Below are 19,182 nucleotides of genomic sequence, written 5' to 3' on the forward strand. Positions count from 1 at the left end.
GGGACCAGAAGAAATTTTCAACAGAATGTTTTCCCAGGAAGATAGTGGCCTTCCCTTCAGTCACTTAGCTCAGCCCAGCCAGCCACCTAGTACAGGCTGATAAAATGGCCTAACTCAAGAACAGTGGTCTTGCTCTAAGAACAAGGGAAAAGCTGACTTAGCAGAATGGGAGGGAGCAAAAGTCCTTGTACCCGTGCCAAAGCAGCTTCAAAGGGTAGTGAGTACCCAAGAGGTGAAAGTAAGTCCCAAATGCAAATTGTGTCCACAGCAGATTAGCTACCCAGACCTGCTGGGCATGGTGGGTAGTTTGAGGTTAGGGAGACATGGTACCTGAAACATATCCAGTCTCCTGTCCTTGCAACACCCCTTTCTCTTTTCCTTCCCAACTAAAGGGATCTGGGGACACAAAATAGATTATCTTGACCACACTGTTCTACAATTTCAATGGGACACAACCAACCAGGAGGCAGATCTGGGTAGTGGACCCCCAAAAAAGCCAAAGGAGTAAAACATCACACAACAGTCCCCATACCTTACAAGAATAAGTTTGTTTCCTAAACCTATTGTACCCTGCAAAACATGTTTTTCTTTTTTTAAAAGATTATTATATATACAGTGTTCTGCCTGCATGTCTGCTTGCATACCAGAAGAGGGCACCAGATCTCACTATAGATGGTTGTGAGCCACCACATGGTTATTGAGAATTGAACTCAGAACCTCTAGAACCTCTAGAACCATCCAGTGCTCTTACCCTCTGAGTCATCTGAGTCATCTCTCCTACCCGCAAAACATGTTTTTCAACCTGCACTGAACTTATGACCCCATGATGTATGACTGACCTTTATCTTACAAAATATGTTCTCAAGATACTTTGTTCTATACTAGTGACCACCTATCCCATAATGTATGACTCGCCTTCAAATTATTTATATATATATTACCTTTCATTGTATTTCTTTTCTTTTCTTTCTTTCTTTCTTTTTTTTTTTTTTTTTTTTTTTTTTTTTTTTTTTTTTTTTTTTTTTTTTTGACACAGGGTTTCTCTGTAGCTTTGGAACCTGTCCTGGAACTAGTACTTGTAGACCAGGCTGGCTTCAAACTCACAGAGATCCGCTTGGCTTGCCTCCCAAGTGCTGGGATTATAGGCATGTGCCACCATCACCCAGGTCATTGTATTTTTTTCTAACAGCCAATTACTCCACCCATGTAAACATGCTTATAGCTGTTTTCTATTGACATTAACCTTTCCCATAAAAGGAATCTCAAAAAGCCCATAAAAGACTGCTCTCTGAAAAACAATCTCTGCTTAGGGTGAGACAGCCAGCTGGCAAATCCTGGGTGCGTCTCTACAATACAGTTTGCTTTACTTGGGCAGTGGTGGATTTGGTCTCTCTCCTAGCATAATCGGGTTGAACAAGAGTCGTTTTGAAAATTATTTGTAAATAATTGCTGAAGTTGAACATATACCACAAGCCTGGGTTGTTTGGGTGCATGCAGAGAAACATGTCTCTTTTCCAGGTGTACCAAGAACACTACACACAAATAACAGAAGTTACAATGCACTGATGCTAGGAACATTCATCAGAGAAGACACCTGTCCTCCAAAACCCTCCCTGACCTTCCAGAACTGCAGGCAAACGTTGTGTGCACCCTGTTCCCCGTTTGTGTCTTTCTCCAGGTAGCATATGGGCAGCCAGCAGCGGTCTTTCTAGTAGAACGTTAGTAAGAGTGGCAGGCTGCTTCTAGCCTTGTAACTATACACTGTTATCTTCCCCTTTCTTGGCTAGATCAGATGGCTTTATAGGGCCCTAGAGGAGAAGAGTGCACAAAGATGGAAGATGTGTGATCTTGTGAAGGAGAGCCACCTAATTAATAACCAGGAACCCTATCAGAAACCATTAATGGGGCACTTACCATCTCTAAGCTGAGCAGTGTGGCGCACACTTTTAATCCCAGCAGATTAAAGAGGCAGAGATAGGAAGTTCTCTGTGAGTTGGAGGCCATCCTGGTCTACAGAGTGAGTTCCTGGATGACCAGGGCTGTTATTCAGAGAAACCCTGTCTCAAAATAAATAGATTAATAAACAAACAAATAAATAGCTCTAGTATACAACTTTTTCTGTCTAGAAGGAAGAATAAATAGTAATGTATTTACACACTGGGTTATATCAGCTATAAATTTAATAAGGCCGTCTAATTATGAATAAACTTCAAAAATAGTGCTGTCTGGGAAAAGCAAGTTATAGACACATCAAATGTACCACTTATATATGTGTGTGTGTGTATATATATATTTGTATATAATGTATGTGTGTTCATGTGTGTGTATATATACAAACATACTATATATGTTTATATTTATATTTGTGGACAGGACTAAGTAACACCAAACATAGGCTAGGATTCAGGGGGATTTCAACTGAATTTTCATGTTTATTTTCAGTACTAAGGACTATATCTAGGGGCTTTCCCCTTACTACACACGCTACCACTGACTTACAGCTGCCCTCTCTTACATTGGTCCCCAAAGTGACCTTGAACTTGGAACCCTCCTGCCTCAGCCTCTCAAGCAGCTGGTGTCACCCAGCACACAGCTCACATCTTATTTCTGTACAAGGATAAGGAGTGGAAGCTCTTTGTACTTCAGAAAACAACTTTCAAGACGCTGGGTGCGCTGGCTCTTGCCCATGCCTGTAGCACCCAAAAGGCTGGCACTTGTGACTTTGCTGTGAGCTCAGTGGCTACACAATAAAATTCCAAGGCAGCCCTGAATACCAAGTGAGATCCTGTCTCAAAAAAACAAAAGATACCGTATGGTGGTGGTGCACACCTTTAATCCCAGCACTCGGGAGACAGAGGCAGGTGGATCTCTGTGAGTTCGAGGCCAGCCTGGTTTACAGAGTGAGTTTCAGGACAGGTCTGAAAGCTACAGAGAAAACCTGTCTCTAACAAGAAATAAAGAATAATTTATCTCTCCTACCTCTTTCTTAAAAGCAACACTTTGGATATTTTCCTCACTGCAACCTGCTCTTTGCTCTCTCTCACCCCCAATCTCTTCAGTTTCGGGGCAAACGGTTCCACTGTGTGTTCAGCCAACACTGTGTGTAGAAGCCAACAGCATCATTTTCTCTTGTCTCCTTGACTCTTGACTCTGAACCTTACCAGCTTCGCCTTCCCCTCCTCAACCCAAATTCTTCAATCACTCATCAGCAATACTTCTTTAAAATAGGATTTCACATTTAGTGTGTGCACATGAGTGTGGGGGGGCATGTGTGCGTGCATGAGGGCATGTGTGCGTGTGTGCACATGTGTGTGTGTGTGCATGAGGGCATGTGCACATGTGCGTGTGGGCATGTGTGTGCATGAGGGCATGTGTGTGCACGAGGGCGTGTGTGTGTTTGTGCGCGTGTGTGTGCATGTGTGGATGTGAGGGCATGTGCACCATGGTGCCCAGGGGGAGGTGAAAGGACCTGCTAGAAGGAGTCTGTTGTTTTCTCTACCCTGGGTTTTGGGGATCATACTCAGCCCGGCTGCATACATCCTTACATCCGGGCCATCTTGTTGGTGATGCTTTTGTTATGTGCACAGTTTGTTTTTTAAAATGACTCTCCTCACTCTGAATTTAGGGCCTTTGCATTCAGTCCTTGTCTCTTCCTGGGATGTTTCCTTTCCCGGTTTGCTCAATAGGCTTTAATATTCAGGTCTAGCTCCGTGTCACCTCACTCACTCTCTCTAACATCAGCCCGTTCCATTTTCTCCCATAAATGAGAATGCTCGCTAAGGTGGGTGGAGTTTTGGCCTTACAACAGACTGAGGCTACAAGGAGTGATTTATCACACTGTGAACCCTACTTTATGAAAAATCCCATGTCATCCAGCGGCCCTCCATGGGAACATGTGAGAATCACAAAAAATAAAAAATAAAAAATCTCAAAGTGATTTTCCAAGCCGGGCCATGTGCAGTGTCTCTGTCAATTTAACAGCCTCCCAGTAGGCCAAGACGGTGTCAGAACCTCGCTGTTTCCAATTCTTACTTCTCCGGCTAATAAATAAATTACTTTGGATTTATTCTTGATTTGGTCCATAAAGGATGGTTGAGTGTGACCTCGGGGCCACTGTATTGTTTGGGGCCAGGGCCACAGTTATGACTTCTCTCTCTCTGTGCCTTCAGTTGTTGTCTGCCCCTAACTGAGGCTTCCTGGACCCACTGCTCCTCCTTCAGCAGCTCTTTCCAGGACTCTAACTGCCTCTTTATAGACTCCAGCTTGTGATATTCCTGGACCTGCTTCGCTAGTTTCTCCTGTAACTTCTGATACTCTCTCTGGACACTAAAGCAAAACTCGGAATTCACCTTCTTGGCTGTGGACTCCAAGGCCTTGGCCTTATCCTTAACCTCCGTGGTGCCACCCTTCCCCATCTGCAGCCATTTTAGCTCCTGCAGCTGTCTGTCTAGGAGCGTCTTTCTCTGCAGGAACTGCAGGTGTGCCTGACGGTCTTTTATCGATGTCTCCACTTTCATGTTCTCCAGCTCCTTCTGCAAGGCCTGCATCTTCTTCTCCTGGCTCTCCTTTACTTCGTTAATATGCGTCAACGACTGAGCCTGCTGCCTCAACTGGGACTGGGTGTTTCTTCCCTGCAAGAGCTGCACCTGAAGGTCTGCATTTTGTTGGGCAAAGCTGGCTGCCAGTTCCTGCTTCCTTCGCTTCATCTCCCCGCATTCCTGAAAATACTGATTCCACAGGTCCTCGTGCCTCTTTTTACACTGATCGTTTCGTTTTTTTAGGAATCTCAAGAAGTAGTTGTTCTCCATCTCTAGATAGAGCGTCTCCTGCTGCAGCAGCCTGCTGTCTTGCAGCAGCTGCTCCTGCTGGAGCCGAGCCTCTTCTATATTCCTGCTCAGCTTCTCCAGTGCCTCCACTGTCCTTCTTTTAACTTGGTTCTCCAATTTTGTTAGCCTCTCTGGCTTGAAAAATTCATTTAGGATAGTAAGATAAACTGACGGTTGGGGAGAGTCTTTGGGGCTCTGGGCAAGCCTGGAGGAAGAACAAAGGAAACATTCCTTTATCAGTTTTTTTTTAAGATTTATTTATTTATTTATTATCCTGCCTGTAGGCCAGAAAAGGGCACCAGATCTCATTATAGGTGGTTGTGAGCCACCATGTAGTTGCTGGGAATTGAACTCGGGGCCTCTGGAAGAGCTGTCAGTGCTCTTAACCTCTGAGCCATCTCTCCAGCCCCTCCTTTATCAGTTCTTAGGCACAACTGAGAAAACAATAACCAAAACCTAACCCAGACCACTGTATTATTGTGTTCTTTTCTTTCTCCGAGACAGGGTTTCTCTAACAGCCCAGGCTGTCCTGGAACTCTTTGTAGACCAGGCTGGCCTTGAACTCCCAGAGATCCTCCTGCATCTGCCTCCCAAATGCTGGGATTAAAGGTGTGCACCACAACTATACTGTATTGTGTTCTTACCAAAAAAAAAAAAACTTTTTAATTCCCATCATGCTCCAGACAAGGTTAGTGTTGGTTAGACTTCTATCAATTTGACACATGTAAGAGCGATCTGGGAGGAGGAACCACACTGAGAAATGACTCCACCAGATGGTCTGTAGAAATCTATAGGACATTTTAAAAATTAATTACTAATGTAGGTGGCCCCAACTCATGGAGTTAAGAAGACACCCCTAGGCAGGTGGTCTTGAATTGACTAAAAAAGCAGGCCAAGCAAGTCAATAAACAGTGTACACCACAATGTCTGCTTCAGTTCCTGGCCCCGGGTTCCTGCATTGTGTTACTGCCCTGAATTCTTTTGATGATGAACTGTGATAGATAAATGTCAGCAATAAATTCTTTCAAATCCTTTCAAGTCTTAAATTGAATGTGCAAAGTTCAATTTGTTCTGGCTCAACAAACATATCTTTATGTTTTTTGGCAGAAATAAAAACGTTAATTTAAAAAAAAATCCTTTCCTTCCCTTTCTTTTTTTCCCTTCCCTTCCCTCCCCTCCTCCCTCCTCTTCCTAGTGTTGCTTCGGTTATGGTGTTTTATCATAGCAACAGAAACCCTAAGGCAGGGTTTCTCACCAAGCCTGATGTACAAGCTAGACTCACTGGCTGGCCAATAAACATCTGGGATCTGCCTATTTCCATGCCCCCATCCCAACCTTAGGGGATACAGGAATGTGTTGCCTTGCTCGGCTTTCTAAGTGGGTATTGGTGATTTGAATTGAGGTCCTCTTGCCATGTGGTGGGCACCTGAGCCACTGGGACATCTCTCAGGTTCTTGCTCTTCCATCTCCATTACCAAATTTAGGAGATATTTCACTCCCATTAATCTCCCTCCTCAGTACCTACTTGGTTCCGGAACTCGGGTGTTGACTGGGGTGAGTTTGGAGGTCACTGACAGTCTCTGTCGAAAAACTAGTACCAGATGTGTACCTTAGGGGAGCACAATTTCCAAGTGGTGTCTTTACTTTGTGGTCAACGTGATGGAACTTTGCAGAGTTAGAGTTGATATCACATAATTTCTTTGTCTTGACTACCAAATTAGTCCTAGCAGATTGACTGGATTTGTTCCCAGATCTTCTGGAGCTTCTGACCTTTGAAATTTGGTTGCCCTGCTCTTTGAAGTCCATCTCCTCTCTCACTCTTGAGGAGTAGGGCCTTGCCCCTCCCAGGCCCTATCCTACCACTACCAACCCTCGTTGAAGTGCCCCATATACCTTCTCAATTATCCAGCCCTCCCATCTCTCAGGCACTATCACCAGCTAGCCCCGGCAGGGAAAAACCCACAGAAGCCGTATAGGCCCACCACTGTACCCTATTCTTCAGATTGGCATCAAATGTTCCCTGCACAATGGTCTCATGGAATGTCACAGAAGTTTCTCTAGTGATTTGTTGTCTCTATGGTGAGGGGCAAGACTGAGGCTTCTGCTGAGCCTGAGACCTCATGGGGCATCAGGCCACTGTGTGTCCCTTGGTAATGGGAATGGCCGGAACTCAGAAGAACCACTTTTCTAGAAATGACTACCTTGAGGAGAGAAGGGGCCTGGTGAGATTGCCTGTGGCAGGAGGTGTAACATGAGGGCCTGCTTTGTTATGGTTTCTGTCCTGTCCTGCTCCCACAGTCGGCAAGGTCCCAACAAAAATCACACAGAGGTCTATATTAATGATAAACTGATTGGCCCATTAGCTCAGGCTTCTTGCTAACTCTAATAACTTATATCAACCCATTATTCTTATCTATGTTAGCCACATGGCTCGGTACCTTTTTCAGCAGGGCAGATCACATCCTGCTTCTTTGGTTATCTGGGCAGGACTAGGGAGGAATGGGCTTCCTTCTTCCCAGCATTCTCCTATTCTCATTGTCCCACCCTTACTTCCTGTCTGGTTGTCCCACCTATACTTCCTGCCTAGCCAATCAGCGTTTATTTAAACATGATTGACAGAATACAGACAATTCTCCTGCATCAAGGAGGAAGGTCAGACCTGAGTCAGTTTGAGGGTGGCCTGGTCTACAGGGCTAGAAGAAAGCAGGTAAGGAGGTGCCAAGTGTCAGGGAGGTGCTGTTTAGTGGCTAATCAAGCAAGTTTTTAAGCCAAGAGTTTGTTGAGCAGAGGGGTAGCATGTGGATATTTAGGGAGAAGGAATGAGTGCCAGCTATAGGCATGGTCAGTAAATGGATGAAAGCTATCAGGATTGATTCCAGGATCTTACCCATCTAGATAATAACTCTACCATAAACCTACATCCCTTTATCTCTTTATTGCTTCACTTGTCCTCAGTTTTCCACTCTCCTTCTCATTCACTTCCTAAAGGTTTGTTTTTATTTATGTGTGTATGTGTGGGCCTGCTTGTCAATAAGCATGCTTTCCTGTGGAGACCAGAAGAGGGCATGGGAACAAGTACACACACACACACACACACACACACACACACAATTTTAACAATTAAATGAATGGTAGGGGCTGAGATGGTCAGAGTACTTACCTGGTGTGCAAAGAGCCCTGAGTTCAATCTCTAGCACCAATTAAAGCTTGGTGTGATGGCACACATTGTAATCTCCTGGCTGTCCTGGAACTTGCTCTGTAGGCCAGGCTGGCCTCAAACTAAAGAGATCCGCCTACCTCTGCCTCCTGAGTGCTGAAATTAAAGGCATGTGCCACCATTCACCCATCCATCCATCCATCCATCCATCCATCCATCCATCCATGTGTCTCTATTAATAGAACTAGAAATGTCACTTGCTGTTAATAGAAAAAATCCTGAGTTGTATAGAAATGTTTTTTTTTTTTTTTTGGTAATGACTTCTTTTTATTTTCCGTGTTCTGCAAGTATGTCTGATGGAGACTTAGTTTATATATATATTCATATATATATATATATATATATGAATGATGTGGGATGTCCTTAGGTATATGTGTTGCTTTTATTGGTTAATGAATAAAGTTGTTTCACAAATGGCTTAGCAGAGTAAAGCCAGGCAGGACATCAGAATGGCGAGAGAAAGTAGGCAGAGTCAAGGAGACACCAGATAGCTGCCAAAGGAGAAGGACCGGAACCTTTCTGGTAAGTCAAGAGGTCCATGCACACTTTTCATCTGCATTTATAGTACATGAGACCATGCCCAAAGTGGACCGATATCTTAAAGGCTATTGGCTGAAGAAGTTTCCGCAGCATATACTATTTGTGTTGGTTAGGTTTTTGTCAACTTAACACATGCTTGGGTCATCTGGGAAGAAGAAACCTCAATTGAGAAAGTATCTCCATCAGACTGGCCAAAGGCAGGTCTTTGGTTTTCTTTCCTTTCTTTCTTTCTTTCTTTCTTTCTTTCTTTCTTTCTTTCTTTCTTTCTTTCTTTCTTTCTTTTTGTTTTGTTTTTTTGAGACAGGGTTTCCATGCAGCTTTGGAGCCTGTCCTGTAACTAGCTCTTGTAGACCAGGCTGGCTTTGAATTTAGAGATCTGCCTGCCTCTGCCTGGGATTAAAGGCCGGCGCCACCACTGCCCAGCTGGGTTTTTTTCTTAACTGATGACTGATGTGGGAAGGTCCAACCCACTGTGGGTGGTGCCTGGATTACATCAAAAATCAAACTGAGCAAACCATGATGAACAAACTAAATGCGGTTCTCCTCTTGCTTCAGTTCCTGCCTCCAGGCTCCTGCCTTGAGCTCCTGTCCTGACTTCCCTTCATGAAGGGTTGTAAGCTGTAGAATAAAATAAACCTTTCCTCCCCAAGCTGCTTTTGCTTATGGTGCTTATCACTGAAACACAAACCAAACTAGGACAGTACTCCACTGCGTGACTGCCACATTTTACCCATCCTTGTGGATGGGAAAGATAATGTATCGAAATGGGTTTTTAAAAAAGGAGAAATGAAAGGACCTAATTTCTCAGATGTTCTTCCTTCATAAATGGCTGACTCGGAGTTTTATCCTGTGAGGCATCATCTCAATTGTATCTAACTGGCACATTAGCTTCCTTTTTCTTTAAAAGAGGAATTTACTGCCGGGTGGTGGTGGCACACACCTTTAATTCCCACTCGGGAGGCAGAGGCAGGTTGATCTCTATGAGTTCAAAGCCAGCCTGGTCTACAGAGCTAGTTCCAGGACAGGCACCAAAGCTACAGAGAAACCCTGTCTCGAAAAACCAAAAAAATAAAAAAATAAAATAAATAAAAGGAATTTACTTAGTCACACTTTGAGAGATATTGGTCCTACCAGACATGTTGGGTGTGGCAGACCAAAAGCTCACATCCTGGCACGAAGGAAGCAGAGAAGAGGGAATCTGGATGAGAACTCTCTCCCCAGTGCTAGGGCCCAAGCACAGCCCCACGTACATGCTAGTCACCCACCAGCCACAGAGCTCTGTCCAATTACAGTCACAGTCTTCAAAGCACACGCATCAGTTCTACAGATTTCAGCATTAGCTGCCAACGCATTTACCAACACAGAGGGCAGGAAAGGCAACAGGTAAGTCATCTAGCTGTGTCCTACTGGCCTCCGGTTAGAAGATGAGAAGAGATTTTGGTGGGTAAGCGGTACTCTGTGATGGGCATGCCGCACACCTCATCGTTCCCATACAACTCTCCCACACAGGTGGGCAAGAGGAGTCCCTCTGCACAGACCTGGGACTGGATCGCATTCTTCCGGTAAATGCTCAACTTTACTAGATATTGTCAAATCATTTTCAAAGTAATTGTACTAATTTTCATTACACACACACACACACACACACACACACTCACAAGTTCACATAGCTCAACATCCTGTATGTACCAAATAATGCCTCCCTTGTTTATATTATTCTAGTGAATTTTAAAATCTGAATACAGTGACTAGGCCAGGCTATAGCAGTTTTGTTGATTCCTGGCTGTGGGAAGGGGAAAGGGCCTGCTACAAACAGCTCTCAGGAAACAACACAGGAAACAGGCCATGTGCCCTACACCAGCTCCCTTCTGCTGCAACCACTGTGACCAGCAGATTTCGGGAGCCAAGGAATTACGAAATATGAAATTGGACTTCTGCTCCAGCGCCCTGTTCTCAGGCATCTTCTGAGTCCCATGTGGTGTCAGCAAGGGGTCCAGCAGCAGCGCAGCAGCAAACAGACCCACAAACTTTCTGAGTCATTTTATTTGCCTTTGACAAATATTATCCAAGTCCTTGTCACTAGAACTTAACATAGCTTCTCATTTCTCCTCCTCAACAACCCTCATCTACTACAGGAGCTTTAGGGGTGTCAGCAGGAATAAAAACAGCACAAATACATCATTTCCTCGACTTGACTCAAAACGACCCCTTCTGGCAGTGCCCAGTTCAAGTTTCAATGCCCTGTTATTGAAAAGTGGTCTTCACAAAGCACACATGATAAAGCTATAGAGGAGCACGGAGCGCAGAGACCTCAGGGTGGCAAACAGCCTTTCCGAGTTTGAAAAGGTAGTATTTGTCCAGCTCAAGGTTAACTCTGTAAGTGGCAGATGCCATACAATAGGCAGGAATATAGAAGAACAATATTTACACAGAAGGAGGAAGAGAAACCAGAAACACGACAACAAGGCTACTTACTCTAACCCATGTTCCAAAGATGTCCACCCTCACGGGGAGAGAGCCCACGGAACACCACCAGACAGGCATGAGGTACAGAGAGAGACCACTCTCTCCGGCTCCAGAGACATATCTACATCTGGTGTCAAAAATCTCACAATATAAAACAGATAGAACTCCATATACAAAACAGTAGGACAATAGTCTCAGAACTGTCAGGGATGGAGGCAGGCTAATGCCCTGGGTGAGGACTTAGGTAGGTGTGGCCTAACAAGTGAGGTAAGTGCAGGAAGAAGGAAATTTCACCTTGCTTTGCAACCTCGGTGACATTTCCAGAGGCCAGGGCATCGAGTCAACACAGAGGGACTAAGTCGTTTCAAAACCCAAGCTCCCAGGGCAATGATCCTGGGAACCCAGGAAAGCGGAGCAGCCATTTCGACCACTGCCCTTCCCTTCCTTCTCACCTTAGTGTTCAGGACACAGACCCCTAAGGCTGTGCTTTCATGCCTGTGGGTCCAGTTAGTCCCTGCTCCAAGCATAGTGAGCATCTAGCTTTCTCGTGCTAAATCATTTTCTTCCTCTCAACAGGAAAATTATAGACAAGTATCGTCCGCCAGGTTCTGCTTCCTGTGGCTCAGGGTCATACTGTAACACAAGCGGCAGTTCTTTCTAGTCCTCTTATGTCACACACACTGAAGGATAAAACCTGTCACAATTTTTTTTTTTTAAAAAAATTAGTTTGGAACTGTCTTATACGCTAAATGATGGAGTAGACACTAGATCAACAAAGATTCCAAGAACATTCATAACCCAGACAGGAAAGAAAAAGAAAGCCAGCCAAAGGTTTCTTAACCTTGTGCAGGGCCTGGGGGCCTGCAGATGCTTTCCCAGGGGAGCTCTTTGGACAACGGAAAAAGCAAAAGGACTCTAAAGGGAATACGAACCTACTAAGGCAGGGAGGGGTGAAAGTGAACTTGTCAGGAAGACCGTGAAATGTACACAGAGGAGCTGAGAGCCACAGCCTGCCAGCAGCAGCTGAAAGCGTCATCACTCAGCCCCAGGACTCAGGCCTCCCCTGCACACGTCCCCATGGCAATAGCATCACAGCCACTCTCCTAGGCGCATGCTCAATGGCTGCCTACTTCCTCCCTCGTTTGTGAGTGATCTTGGCCGGCTCTGCTTTCTGGGACTGTGCTGGCACTGGCTCCTGCTCGGTTCCCTTACATAAATTCGACACCACCAGTTCCTCATTCCCATCCTGCCCCTTCCCTGCCCTTGGCTCGGGCTGGCTCTCTGCAGGCTCAGTACGAGGCTGCTGCTGCCTTCTCAGAGACCGCCGGCTCCCGTGCTGCTGCCGCTGCTTCTCTTCCTCCTGCTGCCGCTGCTTTATCTTCATCAGCTTCTCAAAGCTTTTGGTGGTTGTCGGATTTACAACGAACCAATCCTTAAAGGGGCAGAGCAGAAATGGGGGCCACTTAGAAATACCAAGAAGGATAAAATGAAGGGACAGAAAAACGGAGAGAAGATAGTGTCAGATATATAGCACAGGAATAAGGGGAGCACATGGGACCTCTCCATTTTAAACCGGAGAAATCCAATATGCATCAGTTCTCATTAGCAAGTGCCGTGTAATGCAGGATTCTGTGTAAATTAATATGTGATCCAGGCACAATGTAGTGATGCATGTCTGGACTTCTAGCCCTTAGGATCATTTCTGGACACACAGAAGGTCTGAGGGCAGCCTGGCTGCATCAAGATCTTGTCTCAAAAATCCAAAACCTGGACTGAAGAGATGACTCAGCAGTTAAGAGCACTCTGCTCTTCCAGAGGAGCCAGGTTCTGTTCCCAGCTTAGCAGCATCCCACGGCCAGCTGTAACTGCGGCTCTAGAGGATCTGACACCTGCAGGCACATAGGTACATGCAGGCACACACTTTACACAGTAAAAGAAAAAGGTTGTGATCATAGAATGTATTTATTGGCATGGTGTCACCTGTCACCTCCTTCTGTGTAAAACCGTGGGATGGAAGGTCTGGATCACAGGGATGCTCACCTCATGACACTATAGTGACAGGAACATGACTCCCATCAGATCCCGAGTGCAATTCTCTTTTCCTCTGCTTTCTGTAAGTCACTTGATTTCTTTGAGTCTCACTTAGAAAATTATGAGGCAGAGGAAATTTATCATAAAATATTCTTCTGGAAATGCAAAAGCCTAAATCTTACTAAGTAAGCGAATTACTTATTCAGTCTCATAGGTGGGACTATCAACTCATTGGAAATGGCTAGGGCAGAGGAGTGCTACCACAGGACAGATCAGCAAAGTCCCAAATGCCAAGTGAAGCCTCCCAATTACATGATGGAAGGCGACAGGCACTGCCACCTATGTCTAATGAGCTCTTGAAACAGGAAAGTCCAAACTGATATGCCTTCAGCGAAAGACACACACAAAGACTTGGTAGTAGATCATGTCAAATACCTCACTGCTATTTATTTCTTTTTTCAGACAGGGTCTGATGGGGCCGAGATGAATGCATCTCTGATTCAGAGTTGTGTTATGCAATAATATATAAAGCATCAAAAACTAGTTGTTGGTGGGCTGGAGAGATGGCTCAGTGGTTAGAAGCACTGGCTGCTCTTCCAAAGGACCCAGCACCCACATGGTGGGTCACAACCATCTGTAATTCTAGTTCCAGGGGAACTGTAGCCCTCTTCTGGCCAGGCACCATATGGTAACATAATATAAGGCAAAAAAAACATGACATAACATGAAGGCAAAACGACTATGTGCATAGAATAAAAAAAAAACCCAGATTATTGAAAAGCATTAGAACATCTGGCTTTTTGTCAGAAGAAAAGGCTGAAAACAAGATCAAACATGTAAGTCCAACCTGGCTTCCAACTGGTCTCATTTAATCACAGTTAATTATAGGTGCTCAAAGAGGCCCAACCATAGTGATCTCAAATATCTTCACAGAAAAACTCACTTATACTACTAATTTCATAGGGCATTTGAACTCTGGCAAGTTCTCAACCTTAATTTCTTTGCCAGTACTAGTTCATGAAACCAGGGACAAGGTCCACTTCTTATAGCTTGAAGAAGGACACACGAGGCTACAAAGACACTAGGGAAAGCAGAGCCCGCACCTCAGCATGGACAGAGTTGATGTGATACTTGACACCACTCTCTGACACAAATTCTTTCTGACACAGAAGACACTTGTATTTTCCAGCCACAAAGTTGCCCTGTTTCAAAGACAGAAAGAGAATTAGAGGTAAAGTCAGGAAAACATACCTGGGCTTTGTTCAGGGACTGTGGGTAATGAACAGGGGAGTCTACTTAACCAGAAGTCATGGGGAATGGTCCAACATGGTGGTAGAGTTTCTGAGAAACAGCTGAGACAAACTCTCACCACTACACACCAGTTCTGGTGCCACTCTGCGCCAACACCCACTGTGCCACGACACAGCCTGGCATTCTCCTTCCACTACGTTCCAAGCCGCTGATTCTTCTTGGCTCCTTTTTGCTTCACGTTTAGCTTATCTTGACTCCTCCCCACCAATAATCAAACTCCCCAAGTTCACTAGGGGCACCAGGTTCTGTCCTTTGCATGGTGAACCATGGTGGCAAACGGTGCCTTAGAAATCCCGAATGAGACAAATATCGTCCATAGTACCTAGTTTAAGGACTCAGAAACCAGCATAAGATAATGCTTTCCTAAGCACTGCTACAAAAACCTGGTGAGATGCATACACCTCCCGTGGTGCCTCAAACTGAGACCTCTCTCCCCTCCTAAAACTGCTCATGTCATGGTGCTCATGTTGTCCGAGCAGATACTTCTGAATGGGACTGGAAATGGCAGCATTTCCCATGACTCATGGGTGGTAGGATACCTGGGTCGCCATGGAAACGGTTCAGAGAGATGAGTGGTTATTAGCATGAAGCCCTGTCCTGTCTCACATCCCATGGGGCCAGTAGAGTCTGGATGGGTTTGGAGGATCTTCACCGGTCCAAAAAATTTTTTTCAGGTAGATTATGGCAAATTAAGGCAAGGGAGCCCAATGCAAGGATCAGGGAGAAGGAAGCAGTCTCTGGTTGTGACTCCAAATTCACAGAGCTTTCTTCAAATTCCCTAAATGAGCAAGGAACGACCTTTTCTGTATCCTGATGCACCCTGCTATACCACCCAGTACAAGACCAAGAATGCCCACAACACTGAGGTCGAAGGGCAGCCTCTGAAGATGGTGACCAACAGAATGACCAGTTGTTCACCTAAACTGAGTTCTCATCCACACCAGACTTCTGGAGAGGGCACATTACGATAGTAAACTGAAAATGTTACAAACCAGTGTACAAGAGCCCAGGTGAGCTTTAAGGCCAGACACACTACTGTAGACAGCCTCACAGCCCTGAAAGAGAGAAGCAGCAAGGTGAGTCCTGCATACAAGGAACCTTCTCTGAGCAACATAATCATTTACATTGGCTAATTCCATATCAGGAGCTAGAAGATCAGTCGCCAGTGCCACAAACCAAATACTAAAAAGCACACAAGAAGACAGAGGCGAGGAGGAAATTCAACAGAGAAGACAATAAAGAAGGCAAACAGTAGGGCCGAGCTGTCCCTTTCCCTTTCCCTTTCCCGCTCTCTGATATGTAACAGAACACTCAAAGTTTCAGAGTTATATTTTATTTATTTATACCAACTATATCTGTATTTATTTCTTCCAAAAGGACTACACTATCAGCTCTGGTACTAATTTTAAAGATAGCAGCAAGTCTCTGCTGCTCTACCATTGAGAAGCGGAGTCCATTCACACTTTCTCTGAGTCTGGGTTAGCCCTACAGTGATGGTCTGAATTAAGAAATATTCCTCCACAGACTTCTGTCTTAGTTACTCAGTTCCTGTGAAGAGATACCATTGACTAAGGCACCTTATAAAAGAAAGCATTTAATTAGGGACTTGCTTACATTTAATTAGGTTATGGGTGGACCATAACCATCATGGTGGGAAGGACGCAATAGACAGGCAAGCACAGGGCTGGAGCAGTAGCTGAGAGCTTACATCACCCGTAAGTTGGAAGTAGAGCCAGAGTTAGCTGGGAATGGCCTGGACTTTTGAAACCTCAAAGCCTGCCTGTCCCTAGTGACACACCTCTTCCAACAAGGCCACATCTCCTAGTCCTTCCCAAACAGTTCTGCCAAGTAGGAAGTAAGCATCAAATAATCGAGCCTGTAGGGGCATTCTCATTCACACCGCCACAGCTCCCATATGCTCCACTTGGTGGCACTGTTTGGGAAGTTGTAGAACTTCCAGGAAGTGTAGTCTTACTGGAGGAAGTACATCACTGGGGGTGGGAATTAAGCATTTATAGTCCCACTCAATTTCCTGTTTGCTCTCTGCTTCAAGCTTGCTTTTGAGGGCATGAACTTTCAGCTTTCTGTTCCTGCTACCACGCCTGCCCCTTGTGGCTATCCTCCCCACCACATGGATTCTATCCCTCTAGAACTGTGAGCCCGAATGACTCTTCCTTCTGCAAGCTGCTGGTCACAGTGCCACACCAACAGAAAAGGACGAATACACCTGTGTTGCAATCGACTAACAGGAGCTATGAAATGACACTGTACAAACTGTGCAGTGGGACCTCAGAAGGGCTGCACCTTCTACTTCTGTGTCTGAAGCTGGTCACTTACATCCCCCACGGGCAATCCTGCTCTTCTGCAGACAGAGAAGACAGATGGAGTGCACATGCTCAGTTGAACGCAGCTGATGGGACATTCCAGTTCACTGTCCACGAGTGACCTCAGATGATGCTGCATGTAGCAGCAGGGCTATCCTGATGATCATCAGAATTATGGCGGTACCCGGTTCTGAACAAACTAAATCATGGTTGCACGCCTCCACACAGTTCAAGTACTTCATCATGAAACAATCAGGAACTAAAGCATCAGATTCTCCAGAATTTACATTATTTACTGATACAATGAAAGAGGAAGAGTCACCTGGTTAGGACACTGGATACGATGGTACTTCTTGATATCCGTCTTCCACTTGTGCAGTACTTCCTGGCTGAATGTAGGCAACCCAGGGCGAGTGTATTTTAACTAGAAGACAAGAAACACTGGATTGCAACAATGCAACTCCCAACCAAGATACCTGCAAAGCTTCGCACCAACTTTAAGAAAGGCGTAGCTATTTTATTTCCATCATGGATGCCTGTGTATGGGTATGTGAACACGAGCGAAGTACCTGCAAGGGTCAGAGAATGGCTTTGGTTCCCTTGGGGTTGCAATTACAGGCACTATGAGCTGCCAAAGGTGGGTTCCAGGAACAAAACCGGGATCTTCTACAAGAGCAGCAAGTGTGCAATGCCCATCAAAATCCCAGCAAAATTCTTCAAAGACCTCAAAAGAACGGTACTCAATTTCATATGGAAAAGCAAAAAACCCAGGATAGCCAAAACAATCCTGGGCAATAAAAGAACTTCTGTAGGCATCACAATCCCTGACTTCAAACTCTACTACAGAGTTACAATACTGAAAACAGCCTGGTATTGGCATAAGAACAGACAGGAGACCATTGGAACTGAATAGAAGACCCGGATATCAATCCACACATCTTCGAACACCTGATCTTTGATAAAGAAGCAAAAAAAAAAATCAAATGGAAAAAAGAAAGCATATTTAACAAGTGGTGCTGGCATAATTGGGTATCAACATGTAAAAAAAAATTAAAATAGACCCATATCTATCACCATGCACAAAACTCAAGTCCAAATGGATCAAAGACCTCAACATAAAGCCAGTCACACTGAACCTTATAGAAGAAAAAGTGGGAAGTACATCTGTGCATTGGCACAGGGGACTACTTCCTAAATAGAACCCCAGCAGCACAGACACTGAGAGAAACAATTAATAAATGGGACCTCCTGAAACTGAAAAGCTTCTGTAAAGCAAAGGACATGGTCAACAAGACAAAAGAACAGCCTACAGAATGTGAAAAGATCTTCATAACCCCACATCAGACAGATGTCTGATCTCCAAAATGTACAAAGAACTCAAGAAATTGGACAACAAAAGATCACATAATCTAATAAAAAAATGGAGTACAGACCTAAACAGAGAATTCTCAACAGAGGAATCTAAAATGGCTGAAAGACACTTAAGGAAATGTTCAACATCCTTAGTCATCAGAGAAATGCAAATCAAAACAACTCTGAGACTCCATCTTACACCTGTAAGAATGACCAAGATCAGAAACACTGATGACAACTTATGCTGGAGAGGTTGTGGGGAAAAGGGAACACTTCTGCATTGCTGGTGGGAATGCAAGCTGGTACAACCCCTCTGGATGTCAGTGTGGCAATTTCTCAGAAAATTAAGGAACAACCTTCCTCAAGACCCAATAATACCACTTTTGTGTATATATCCAAAGGATGCTCAATCGTGCCACAAGGATATGTGCTCAACCATGTTCATAGCAGCTTTGTTTGTCATAGTCAGAACCTGGAAACAACCTAAATGCCCCTCAATCAAAGAATGGATAACGGAAATGTGGTACATTTACACAATGGAGTACTACACAGCAGAAAAAAACAACGACAGCTTGAATTTTGCAGGAAAATGGATGGAACTAGAAAACATTATTTTGAGTGAGGCAACCCAGACACAGAAAGACAATTATCACATGTGCTCACTCATAGGCGGTTTTTAAACATAAAGCAAAGAAAGCCAGCCTACAAACCACAATCCCAGAGAATTTAGACAACAATGAGGACACTATGAGAGACTTACATAGATCTAATCTACATGGGAAGTAGAAAGTATAAAAAGACAAGATCTCCTGAGTAAATTAGGAGCATGGGGATCTCGGGGGAGGATTGAAGCGGGAAGGGAGAGGCAGGGAGGGGAGCAGAGAAAAATGTAGAGCTCAATAAATATCAATAAAAAATTATTAAAAAAAAAGAGCAGCAAGTGCTCTTAACTACAGTTAAGTTTCTCTAGCCCCTCACACCTACTTCTATAAATGAGGCATTTCAGCAGCCTACAAGATCAGGTGAGCACACAACAAAAGCAGTCTGTGCAGCCTGTCTGCAGAGAAACTAGTTCAGTCTTAGATCCTCCCACACCCTAGACGGCAAGTCTTCT

The 19,182-nt window shown here is 44.7% G+C and overlaps 2 protein-coding genes across 8 annotated transcripts in view; both read right to left on the reverse strand.

The window, feature by feature from the left end:
• Window positions 1–2,162: 2,162 nt before the first annotated feature.
• On the reverse strand, window positions 2,163–8,171 carry Ccdc121 (coiled-coil domain containing 121). The gene is made up of 2 exons (XM_087907393.1): window positions 6,352–8,171; window positions 2,163–5,031 (listed from the first exon to the last, which is right to left on the reverse strand). Exons 1-2 carry the CDS (start codon window positions 6,630–6,632, stop codon window positions 4,053–4,055), a joined length of 1,260 nt encoding a protein of 419 aa, XP_087763519.1. The 5' UTR covers window positions 6,633–8,171; the 3' UTR covers window positions 2,163–4,052.
• Window positions 8,172–10,608: 2,437 nt separating this feature from the next.
• Window positions 10,609–19,182, reverse strand: part of LOC146894429 (zinc finger protein 512-like) — a 28,475-nt gene continuing 19,901 nt past the window's right edge. For 5 of the 7 annotated variants that reach the window (XM_087907401.1, XM_087907400.1, XM_087907405.1 and 2 more), the window contains 4 exons: window positions 17,038–17,139; window positions 15,384–15,446; window positions 14,184–14,282; window positions 10,609–12,481 (listed from right to left, as the gene is read on the reverse strand). In XM_087907401.1, coding sequence (XP_087763527.1) covers window positions 12,176–12,481; window positions 14,184–14,282; window positions 15,384–15,446; window positions 17,038–17,139 — 570 coding nt within the window. In that variant the 3' untranslated portion in view covers window positions 10,609–12,175. Of the gene's footprint in view, window positions 12,482–13,089; window positions 13,191–14,183; window positions 14,283–15,383; window positions 15,447–17,037; window positions 17,140–19,182 lie in introns of all 7 variants that reach the window. The other 2 variants (XR_015738167.1, XM_087907402.1) reach the window with 2 other exon arrangements.

The sequence above is a fragment of the Myodes glareolus genome, chromosome 6 (assembly GCF_982192425.1).
Source record: "Myodes glareolus chromosome 6, mMyoGla1.1, whole genome shotgun sequence".
Classification (NCBI taxonomy): domain Eukaryota; kingdom Metazoa; phylum Chordata; class Mammalia; order Rodentia; family Cricetidae; genus Myodes; species Myodes glareolus.

Excerpts from the sequence above, each read along its gene's own strand:
- Ccdc121 (XM_087907393.1), bottom strand. The coding sequence starts at position 6,632 with ATGGACTTCAAAGAGCAGGGCAACCAAATTTCAAAGGTCAGAAGCTCC. Across the intron at positions 5,032-6,351 it reads CACCCGAGTTCCGGAACCAA|GCTTGCCCAGAGCCCCAAAG; the intron begins GTAGGTACTGAG and ends TTCTTCCTCCAG.